The 12,154-nt window shown below is 46.0% G+C and overlaps 1 protein-coding gene across 4 annotated transcripts in view; it reads left to right on the top strand.

The window, feature by feature from the left end:
• LIMS2 (LIM zinc finger domain containing 2) overlaps positions 1 to 12,154 on the top strand; it is a 51,065-nt gene that overhangs the window by 14,413 nt on the left and 24,498 nt on the right. The window contains exons 1-2 of one of the 4 annotated variants that reach the window (XM_029934774.1): positions 17 to 144; positions 510 to 576. The exons of 1 other annotated variant lie outside the window; for it this stretch is intronic. Coding sequence is in view for 1 of the 3 variants with exons in the window: in XM_029934772.1 (XP_029790632.1) it covers positions 134 to 144 (11 nt within the window). In the remaining 2 variants the exon portion in view is untranslated. Of the gene's footprint in view, positions 1 to 16; positions 145 to 509; positions 577 to 12,154 lie in introns of those variants that run through there. 2 more of the 4 variants (XM_029934772.1, XM_029934776.1) reach the window with 2 other exon arrangements.

The raw sequence follows: 12,154 nt of genomic DNA, 5'->3' as shown, positions 1-12,154 counted from the left end.
GGGCGGAGTCGCTCTCGGCCTTTTTTGGGCGTCTCCGCGCTCTGCGCCCGGGACCTGCGGGCGGGTGCTCGGCGGGCGGCGGAGGCGGCAGAGGGGTCCCGAAGCGACCCCGGGCTCAGCACGCGCGGCCGCCATGACAGGAAGGTAACAGCCCCCTACCCACGCTCCCAGGCAGAGGGCGCCCCGGGCCGGGAGGGCGCCTGCCTGGGAGGGACTGCGGGACGCGACCCGGGAAGCCAGCCGATCCACCTGCCGCGCCTCCGGCCGGCTGCCGGGGTCGCACCGCCTGTCAGGACCTGTGTCCCTGTCCCCCGCGGGTATCCGGCGGCGGCAGGTGAAGCTCCTGCACGCCCCCCACCCCCAACCCGCCCGCCGCCTACCCTCCAAGATGGACACAGTTCTCTACTCACTAATGGAGAACCAGGGCTCAGAGGGGCCGGGGCACCCACCCAAGGTCACAACCAACTAAAGGGCAAGACGTTAAAACCCAGACTGTCGGATTCTGTCAGCTTCCCGGAGCCCCAGCTGCGTGACCCCGCTGAGATCTTCCCTCTGGAGCATCTTGTTTCCTCATCTGTAAGCCCGAATGGGGAAAATGTTAAAAATGATAAAGGGTCTGTGTGGGGGTCTGGCTGGAACTCTGCCCAAGCACAGGCTGCTCAGGGCTGGGGTGGGGACAAGGCAGTCCCCTAGGTCTGGCCCGGGCTGGGCTCTCAGGCTTTGTTGCCATTTCACAGATGAGGTAACTGAGGCCATAGAGACTGAGTGACTCAGGAGGCCAGTCACATGTCCGCTAGTGTCTGGCCGGCGTTGTCCTCTGCAGCCCTTTCTGGAACATGGCTGGGTACAAGTGCATGACTCAAGGCTGGGTGGGAGGGGATGGTCTCTGAGGCCCAGCAGCCCCCTTCCAGCCAAGCCCTGGCAGGAGGGTGCTCTTTGACTTGTGCTTTGTGGGCTGAGAAAACCCTGTGGCTTTACTAAGAGAAAAGGCTTGGGGAAGCAGAGCCCATGAATGGGGAACAGCCACGGAGGGCAAGCTGGTGGCCCCAAATCTGGGTGATGTGCAGAGTGGTCACCCAGCAGGTAGGGACACATTGGGCCACAGTATGAGGGTGACTAGGACACCCCAAATGGCAGGTGTCCTGTTTCAGATACACTTTGCTGCCCACTCCCATCATGGCCTGAGTCTGTGGACACAGCCAGCCTTCCAGGGCTCACCGTCTTCATGTGCTCTGGAGCCCCTGCTTTCCCTGCCAGCCGCCTGGTCCCCCACCTGCGAGCCTGTGAGGACAAGATGGGAGGGAGTGACTCAGGGACAGCATCAGGAGCACAGGCCAGTGTGGAACGGGATGTGTGCAGCTGGTGGCCCCGGCACAGCAAACATCCTAATAAGGCAGGGCCGCACGCCAGCTTTGGCAGCAGCTTCTACCCTGACACCCTGCAGGGAGTGAGGCGGACCAGAGACAGTGCCTCTATTCCTTTGGCGGGGCTCCCACTGCCCTTGAGCCCTTTGGACTTCCAGGGTGAGCCGCCCCCGAGCCCTGCAGGAGACCCTGGGAAGGCAGGCTGGTTTGGGAGTGGGGGCCAACCAGCCCTGGCTTGCTGCAGGGGTCCAGAAGGTGCCCCGAGCCTGACAAATGCTGGGCATTAAGTGAAACAGACACCAGAGGGAACTTTGGAAAACACTGCATGGAGTTTTTCCTTGTAAAAGTAAAATTGCTCATCTCAGGGAGTTGGAAAAAAACCCTGAAACGTTAAAGATAATGGGAACAGGAAAGGAAAGAAAAGAAAACACCCACAGGGCCACTCCTCAGAGATGCCCTGGGAATGTTTTGGTGGCTTGCTTCTTTTCTTCTGGTGTCTTTTCCTGCTCATTTGCGTTTTGCAGCTGTGAGCTGTCTGGGGGCAGTGAAGTTTGCCTGCCACACACAGTGCCCAAGCTGGGTTTGGCTTGCCTCCCTCCCTTTTCCCCCCCAAAACACACAGGCATGGGGCCAGGCCATCTGAGGATCTGACATCCAACCCAGCCATCGGGGTGGGCGATGTTTTCCCCGTCCCAGAAGCTGTGGGGTTTCACTTTCACTCTGTTGTGTGTCACCTTGACCTCTGCATGCCCAAAGCCCCCCTGAGACACCAGGGTGGTGCTGACGCCCGGGGTCCTGGTTGTCAGCACGCCCACCACGCTGCCTAGAACCAGGCTGATCTGGAGACACACTCTCCTTGCACACCTCACGCACCCTGCCAACTGTAGAAAGTGCCAGCTTGCCCCAGGGCCAGAGTGGGCAAGGCCAGGGGAAGGCCCAAGGAGACCAGCGATGTGGCCTGGAGGGTCGTGCACAGACGTGTACTTTGGAAACACGCTTGCAGTTGCTGGGGCGCAGATGGGGAAGGAGGTCTGCAACAGGGGAGGCTCCTTCGACAGCAGCCTTGGGGGCGGGGGCGGGGGCGGAGAAGAGGAGCCTGACTCCAGACTTGGGGGGGGGGCTCTGGGGGGTAGAATCGGAGGGCCTGACTGAGGCTGGACTCCAGGATGGTGCCCAGTCATGGGGGCGGGCATGGGCGCCGAGTTAGTTTGGGCCATGAAGGATCTGAAGGGCTGTGGCAAGTCCCTGAGCAACAGCTGGGAGGTAGTTGGAGAGGAGGGTCTGAAGCCCAGGAGAGGGCGCTGGGGCAGGAGGATCAGCAAGGCCTGGAGCCTGGGTATGGCTCGGGAGGGGTGCTCTGTGGGACCGAGCCCAGCTCAGCCCTGGCGGGCGGCCCAAAGACTCTGGACCTTAAAAACACCTGAATCTTTGTTTCAGCCAGAAGGGCCCTTGATATCAGCACTGTTCTACAGTGAGGATGTTAAGGACCAGGCAGATCACCCCTGGCTCAGGGTCCCAGCACGTCACTGACCCTTCGAGGGCAGCCTGGGACAGGGCACCCACAGCCGGTGAGGTCAGTGTCTTGGCCTGCCGTAGAGTGGATTCCCACCCACCCACCAACCACATGACCCTAGTCTGCTGAGGCCACCATGTGCCGGATCCTGAGCTGGGCCTACACTCCTCTGACAGTGCCTCACACCCACCAGCACCCTTGCTTTCCATGGTGCTCCATCCCCGCCTGACTCAGGAGCATGCCCAGTGGCCCCCTAGGCAGAAGAGCCTGCTAAAGTGTAGCTAGGGTAGTAGCCAGGGCCCCAGCATGGCACAGGGAGCTGTGGGAAGCAGAAGATGAGTGCCATGCGGCTGGACCCTGAGCCCCAGGCCAGGTCAGGCTGGGCAGCGCCCAAGCGCCTCAACTCCTCCCTTTCCCTGGGCTTCTAGCATTGACCCCAACCCTGCCATGAGGGAGGGAGGGCTGAAATTACCCCCACCCCACACTGCACACTCCCACCATGACGTTAACTGGTTCCCAAAATTTCTGAAAATTTAACAGCACTTGGAGCTGGTCCAAGATGGCCTGCGCACCCCACTGTGAGGGGCAGGCTTTGGATGCACAGTGGCTCTCCTGCCTCTCCAGCTAGGCTGCTCCTCTCTGCTCCATCTGTCACGTGCGGGTTCATACTAACTGGGCCTTAGGTCTTCTTCCAGGGAGGGTGGACAGAGGGAGGCACCTAACTCCCTCCTTGTTCTGTTTATCCAAATTTTTTAAATTCCTGATGAAGAATATTTACTCAAGATGACCTAGTGAGATAAATATGTTGATGAGATACTTACCTAAGAGGACAGTGTTTCACTAAGATGACAGGACTCAATGTCTGTCTGTACATAAAACCAACAATGTGTCCACACTGATGCTTGAGTTTTCAATTAAGAAAATAAAATCATTCAAAATCAGATTTCATGTGGGGTACGAAGGAACTTGGCTTCCCAGTGGGTCAAGGGTGGAGTGAGGGAGAGAAGCTGGCTCTGGTGTAGAGGCCATTTATAGTGGTGTGGCTGGCTGCCCTGGGGATGGCACTCAGGGCTCAGCCACAAGGGGGTGACAGCCCTGCCTCACAACTTGATGGTGGCCTTGGCCCCTGTCATTTAGTAAGCTGCGTAGCTGCATTCTTCACTACAGCTGTGCTTTTTAAACTTAAAAAAAAAAAAAAAAAAAAAAAGCTTATTTATTTTGAGAGAGAGAGGGTGAGTGGGAAAGGGGCAGAGAGAAACAGAATCCCAAGTAGGCTCCATGCTGACAGTGTAGAGCCCAATATGGGGCTCCATCCCATGAACCATGAGATCATGACATGAGCAGAAATCAAGAGTCAGATGCTTAGCTGACTGAGACGCCCAGGCACCCCTAAACATTTGAGATATAATTCACACACCATAAAATTCACTGTTTTAAGGTACAGTTTAGTGGGTGTTAGTAAATTCACCAGTTGTACAATTATCGCCACTAATTCTATAAGACATTTTCATCACCCGCCAAAAGAAATCCCATACCCGCTTGCAGTCAGTCCCCGTTCTGCCCTTCCCCAGCACCTGGGAACAATTAATGTGCAGTCTGTCTCTATAGATTTGGTTCTTCTGTGTATTTTCTAGAAATAGAACTCTACATTATGTGGGGTGTTTTTTTTTTGACCTGGCTTCTTTCATTTAGCATATTTTCAAGATTCATTTTTGTTATAGTATGAATCAGTACTTCATTCCTTTTTTGGGGAAGAGGTGCAAACAATATTCCATTGCATGGCTTTCCATATTTTGCCTATGTGTTCAGCTGTGGTGGGCATTGGAATTGTTTCCACTTTTTGGTTTTTATAAATAATGCTCCTGTGAATTTTTCTCTCTATATTTTCTTCTCTCTTGAGCATATACTTAGGAGTGGAATTGCTGGTAATCCTATGTTAAACTTTTTGAGGAATTGCCAAGTTTTCAGAGTAACTGCACACTTCTACATTCCCACAGGAAATGTGAGAGGATTCTAATTTTCTCCGCATCCTCACTAACACTTATTGTTTGTTTTAGTGGGTGTGAAGTGGTATCACTTTTTTTTGATTTTCATTTTCCTAACAACCTTTCGTGTTGAGCATCTTTTTATGTGCTTATTGGCCACTGTTTTGGCCACTGTATATCTTCTTTGGAGAAATGTTTGGTTTCAGCGCTCACTTTAAAATTGGGTTGTCTTTTAATTGTTGGATTTTAAGAGTTCTTTATGTATTCTGGATGTGAGATACTTATCAGATATATGGTTTGCAAATATTTTCTCCTTTTCTGTAGTTTGCCTTTTAACTTTCTTGATAGTGTTTTTTGATGCACAAAAGTTTAAAATTGTGATGAAGTCCGATGTATCTTTTATTCTTTGATTGCTTGAGTTTTTCGTGTCATATCTAGGGAAGTGTTACCTAATCTAAGATCATGGAGATTTGTACCTATGTTTTCTTCTAAGAGTTTATACTTTTTAAACTCTAATATTTTGCTTTTCAATCCATTGTGAGTCAATTTTTATATATGGCCTGAGGTAGGGGTTTGAAACCATTCTTCTGCATGTGGCTGTCCAGTGGTCCGGCCATCATTTGTTGACAAAACTATTCTTTTCTCATTGAATTGTGATGGCAGCATTGCCAAAAATCAGTTGACTGTGGATGTATGGAATTATTTCTGGACTCTTCATGCTATTCCATTGATATATATGTCTGCCCTTATGTCAGTACCAGAATGTTTAATTATTACTACTGCAACTCTATAGTAAGTTTTGAAATTAGGAAATGTTGAGGGTGCTGACAGCACAGGAGCCTGCTTCGGATTCTGTGTCTCCCTCTCTCTCTGACCCTCCTCCACTCACACTCTGTGTCTCTCTGTCTCGATAATAAATAAAACATTAAAAAATATTGAAAAAAAAGAAATTAGGAAATGTTGGTCTGCTGACTTTGTTCTTTCTCAGGTTATTTAGGTTATTCTGGGTTTCTTCATTTCTTTATGAATTTTAGGATCACCATGCTCATTTCTGTAAAAAAGGCAGTTGAAATTTTTATAGGATTTGTGTTATATCTGTAGGTTAATTTGTGGGGGGAAGTTATTGTAATCTTAATAATATCAAGTTTTCCAATCCATGAACATGGGGTGCCTTTCCATTTATTTAGGTTTTTGTTGGTTCCTTTCAACAATGTTATTTATTTATTTATTTATTTATTTATTTATTTTTAGTGTTTTATTTTTATTTTTTATTTTTGAGAGAGAGAGAGACAGTGTGAACAGGGGAGGGTCAGAGAGAGAGGGAGACACAGAATCTGAAGACAGCCCCTATGCTCTGAGTTAGCTGTCAGCACAGACCCCAATGCAGGGCTTGAACCCACGAACCATGAGATCATGACCTGAGCCAAAGTCAGATGCCTAACCGACTGAGCCAGGCACCCCTCCATAATGTTTTGTAGTTTTTATTTTATAAGCTTTACACTTTGTTGGCTAAATTTATTCCTAGGTATTCTTTATGATGCTAGTGTAAATGGAATTGTTTCAGTAATTTCATATTCATATTGCTTATTACTAGTGGGTTTTGTATATTGATTCTTTACCTGCAAACTTGCTGAACTCATTTACTAGCTGTAATAGTTTTTCTTGGGGTTTAGGGTTTTCTGTATATAAGAGTATGTGGTAATCAAATAGAGAGTTTTACATCTTATTTTCCAATCTGGATACATTTTCTTTCCTTTTATTGCTAATTGTCCTTGATAGAACCTGACTGCGCTGTTGAAAAGAAATGTCAAGCCTGGGCATCCTTGTCTTGTTCCTGGCCTTAGAGGGAAGGTTCTCAGTCTATTACCATAAAGTGTGATGTTAGCTCTGGGTTTTATCAGGTTGAAGGAATACCCTTCTAATCCTAGTTTGTTGAGAGGTGTTTTTTGTTTTTTAATCATGAAAGTGTGTTGGATTTTGCCAAGTGCATTTTCAGCATTCATATGATGTATTACATTGATTTTGGATGTTAAACCAACTGTACATCCTGGAATAAATCCCATTTGGTCACAATGTACAGTACTTTTTATATGGTGCTAGATTCAGTTTTATTGAAGATGTTTGCCTCTATATTCATAGGTGATATTCATCTGTGGTTTTCTTGTGATGTATTTTTCTGATGCAGGGTAAAGCTGACTTCACTGAACGAGTTGAAAAGTGTTCAGTAGATCTTTTGAGAAGATTTGTGAAGGATTGGTGTTAATGTTACTTAAACATTTGGTAAAATTCACCAATAAAACCATCTGTTCCTGGGCTTGTCTTTGTAGGAAGATTTTGATTACAAATCCTGTCTCTTTACTTGTCATTGGCCTATTTGGATTTTACACTGCTTGTAGATTCAGTTTTGATAGTTCGTATTTCTTTAGGTATTTGTCCATTTCTGCTAGGTTATTTAATTTGCTATAATTTAGTTTGCATACTATTGTCCCCAGCATTTCCCTTATAGACCTTTAAGTTTCTCTAACTTTGGTCCCTTCTTTGATTCCTTATTTTAGTCTTTTGTGTGTTCTCTCGTTTTCTTGGTCAGTCTAGCTAAAGGTTGTTAGTTTTGATCTTCACAACAAACCACTTTGGGTTTTGTTGCTTTTCTCTATTTTTCCTAATTTCTATTTCATTTATTTCTTCTCTAATCTTTATTATCTCCTCTCTAATGCTTGCTTTCAGTTTAGTTTACTCTTCTGTTTCTGATCTCTATAAAGCTATTTTATACTATACAACTATTTAAATTATTATACAACTAGTTATTTTTTAAATAGGCTCCATGCCCAACATGGGCCTTGAATTCAAGACCCCCCAACATTAAGAGTCCTATGCTTTATTGACTAAGCCAGCCAAGTGCCTCTACAGTGAAATAACTACAGTGAAAACTATACAACTGTGTACAACTATAAATTTCCTTAAAGCACAGCTTGAGCTACCTCCCATAAATTTTGGTGTGTTATGTTTTCATTTCATTCATCTCAATCTTTCCCTAATTCCCTTGTTTTCTTGTTTGAATCAGTGGTTCTTTAGGAGTATGTTGTTTAATTTCCACATATTTGTAAATTTCCTAAATTTCTTTCTATTATTGACTTGTGGTTTTATTCTATTGTGATCTGAGAATATGCTTTCTTTTTTTTAATGTTTATTTATTTTTGAGAGAGAGAGAGAGAGGGAGAGAGAGAGAGAGAGAGAGAGAGAGAGAATGAATGAGCAGGGGAGGGGCAGAGAGAGAGGGAGACACAGAATCATAGAATCTGAAGCAGGCACCAGGCTCTGAGCTGTCAGCACAGAGCCCAATGTGGGGCTCAAACCCATGAACTGTGAGATCATGACCTGATCAGAAGTCAGGAGTCAGATGCTTAACCGACGGAGCCATTCAGGCACCTCTGGATTGATCCTTTTATCATTATAAAGTGACCTTTTTTGCTCTTGTAACAATTTTTGTCTTAAAGTCTGTTTTGTTTCATGTCAGCTACTCCAGTTCTTTTTTAGTTGCTATTTGCATGGTATATCTCTTCTGTGCTTTTACTTTGAAGCTATTTGTGTTTTTGTCTAAGGTGAACCTCTTATAGAAATCATATAGGTAGATCATGTTTTTTTAAATCCATTTACTAATTTCTGACTTTTAATTGAAGAGTTTAATCCATCTACATGTAATGTAATTATTTTACATTTGCAATTTACTATTTATTTATATATATCTTATGTCTTTTTTGTTTCTCAGTTCCTATGCTCTTGCCTTCTTTTGTGTTAAATTATTTCATTATGCTTTTGTCTTTAAATCAATTGGGAAAAATAGGTTTACAAACAAAAAATACGTTTATATTGCCTTTTTTAAATCTATATAGTTACTTTTACTATGTCAAGGTTAAATATACTTTGCTGCTGTTTATTTCTTCATGTGGATTCAAGTTATTGTCTAGTGTCTTTTACTTTGTCCTGGAGGACTCTTTTAGTATTTCTTTTCAACTACATAATTCTATTTGGTCCCATTTCATATATTTTCTATGTCATTATTGATATTCTCCATTTGGTGAGATATCACTCTCGTATTTTCCTTTAGTTTGTTTAGACATGATTTTCTCTAGTTCTTTGGACACCATTAAACAGCTGATTTAAAGTCCATTTAATAAATGTAATATTTGGGGTTCCTCATGGACATTTTCTGTTGATTACTCCTTTTTTCTGTGTAAGGGTAATACTTTTTTGCTTCTTTGTATGTCTTATTATGTTTTGCTGAGAACTGGACAGTTCATATAATATGTGGCGATTCTGAGATCAGACTCTCCCTCACTCCCCAGAGTTTATTGTTGCTACTTGTTGTTTGTTTGGTTAGTGACTTTTCAGATCTAATTCTGTAAAGTCTGTGTTTCTGTCATTTGTGACCACTGAAGTTTCTGTTTGGTTAGTTTAAGAGATATTTTTTAAATGTTTTTATTTATCTTTGAAACAGAGAGAGACAGAGCATGAGCAGGGGAGGGGCAGAGAGAGGGAGTCACCGAATCCCGAATCATAGCAGGCTTCAGTCTGCGAGCTGTCAGCACAGAGCCCAGTGCGGGGGGGGGGGCCCAAGCCACAAACTGTGAGATCGTGACCTGAGCCGAAGCTGGCTGCCCAACCAACTGAACCACCCAGGTGCCCCTCTGCTTGGTTAGTTTAATGACCAGCTAATGATTGGACAAAGATTTCCTTGAATGTCTGTCACCAAAAAAGGGCTTTGCCAAGGGCACTAAGTATATGTTGTAGCACACCTTAAACATTCAACCAGGCAGTTTACAACTCTGCCTTAGCCTTCACTTCCTGACTGCTCAAATCCTGAAGGTCAATCAGAAGTGAGAGGTTAGGGTCTTCTTGGGTCTTCTCTGAGCATGCACATAGTCCTGTGCTTTGTGTAGCTTTCTAGATTCCTAGGACTGTTTTGGTTCTTTTCAAAGCCCCTAAGGACATGTCATTTCTTAATTTTTACTCTAAAACAATTATGTTTATTTTTGAGAGAGAGGTGGGGGAGGGGCAGAGAGAAAGGGGGAGACACCATCTGAAGCAGGCTCCAGGCTCTGTGAGCTGACAGCACAGAGCCCGATGAAAGGCTCAAACCCATGAAGTGTGAGATCATGACTTGAGCCAAAGTCAGATGCTTAACTGACTGAGCCACCCAGGTGCCTCTTTAGTTTTTTCTTTTTAAGCTTTTGATTAGTTTACTGTTGCCCCCACTGTTGCCTATGGCAACGACAACTATGATACCATAGGCAGCTATGACAGTAATATGTTTGAAAAATACTCCCCAAGAGAGACTTTTAGCACTGGGTGTGTATGAGTGAGGTCACAAAAGGACAAGACTTTAAAATGGAGTCTTCCAGGGAATGAAGGTCTAAAGGAGTTTCAGCCCTGTCTGCTGCTTCATTACTGGGAACGTAGGCGGTTATTTTTTAAGCAGTGATGGAGTTAGGGTGTAGGGGTCAGAGGCTAGGATAAGTTAAAACATCACAAAGCTCACTGTTCCTACCAAGATTCAACTGTTTTTCTTGCTGAAGTGCCCTGGGTTCTTCAAAATCTTTGGTTAATTTACAGAGCTCTGAAAAAGTAGATTCTGACAATTTTTGCTAGTTTTTTCATTGCTTTTATGGAGGGACAACATTTCAACGGTTTTCACTCTGCCATTTATGCTGACATCATGCTTACAGTGTTTTTGCAACTTTGTCCTCTAGAGCCAGAGGACTGGCTGGAGACAGCAGCAGGGCTCCCACACCTACTTCTGCAGGACAGGTTGCAGAATTAGGGGTGGGGTGGGGCACAAGACTGTGCACAGATTTGGGATTTGGACTCAGTCAGACTAATTTCCTTTCTCAATTTCTAGCCCCTAGTACGTACTCTAAGAGCAAATATTTGTTGAATTGATCAGTTCTTGGTCACCTTGGACTTGAACTTTATTTACAAATTATGATGTACAAAACACTTGCGGCTATAGCCTCCTTCCCAGGTCTATCTGCAAGTGTGGAGACCATAAATAAATATTCTCTCCTTGGACGGAACTCTGGCTCTGGGCAAGATCTGGGTTCCAGAGTTCAGGGTTTCCCTATGGGAGGGTCTGAGTGGGACTTGTACAAGGGACCTAGGCCCTAAGGCATTGACTTCAAGGTGCTATAACAACACTGTCTAATAAGCTTTCCTAAGCCTCCAGCTATCCCCATCAGAGAGTGGGATGTGATCTTTGTACCTGTTGGCTCCTCCAAGCTCAGCCTCTCTTGGCCCTTTTACCTCCATGGCCACCTTTAAAAAAATATTTGTTGAATTGATCAGTGCTTGGTCCTTTTGGGATTAACCTGTATTTACAAGTTATATTGCACACAATGCTTGCAGTCATCTGGCTGTGTCTCGGAGCTGCCGCCCGGGGTGGTTAATGAGTTTGGATTTGCTGGATGAGGTATACTTCCCGGAATGTGGGCCCGGCATCTGAGCACCAGTGGATCCCCTCCAAAGTTTTCCCTCCACCCCAGTGTCAGAGGACCCGTGCCCTGGTGTTTAGAATGATAGCTACTGTATTTTGGAAGGCAGAGGCAGATACGGCTCTTGTTTTCTGACCTGACTAGAAAGCCGTTTCAGGGAAATGGAATCAGTGTTAATCAGTCTATGGGTCCTTATTTCACTGCTGACCACGGGGCCTGCTCCCCCAGCAGTGGCCACGGTTCTGACACTGACCTTGGGTGTTTGCACTTGGATCCCAGTAACCCTGCTGATCTCTTTAGGTAAAAATACATGGAAATCATGCCTTCCTGGCGGTCTTCTGATAGATTCTGCTTCTTCTGTTTTCCACAGCAAGTTAGGGGATAACCTTTCTCTGAGCTTTCACAGCATGGTCCTCTGTTGGGAGCTTGGGAATCTGTTGGTCAGGTCCAGGGCATGGAAGCTGCCCTGATCCAGAGTCTGGGGTTGTTTGTGGGGCAGGCTCTCAGGGAAGGAAACAGACTTCTTCCAGGATTCCTAAACCAGATTGGCTCCATATTGCCCTCCTCAGCCAGTGGGCCATCATCAGCATGTCAGGGGGCTTAAGGTTCCTTCCCTCTCGGCTCCCAGCAGCCTGAGACCTCCAGGCAACCTGCCTTCCCACCATGGACCTCACCTTAGTGCTGTTTGGGACCTTACCAGCGAGTCCCCTCCCCAGTCTGGACCCAACCCTGCCAGCCTCAGCTTTCACTGTGCTGCCCCCACTCCACAAACAATATCCTTTCTATTTGGAGTTGACTCTGTTGCCC

Source organism: Suricata suricatta, chromosome 3 (genome assembly GCF_006229205.1).
Source record: "Suricata suricatta isolate VVHF042 chromosome 3, meerkat_22Aug2017_6uvM2_HiC, whole genome shotgun sequence".
Classification (NCBI taxonomy): Eukaryota; Metazoa; Chordata; class Mammalia; order Carnivora; family Herpestidae; genus Suricata; species Suricata suricatta.
The sequence above is the reverse complement of the archived record's forward strand: the minus strand, read 5'-3'. Positions and strand labels throughout refer to the sequence as shown.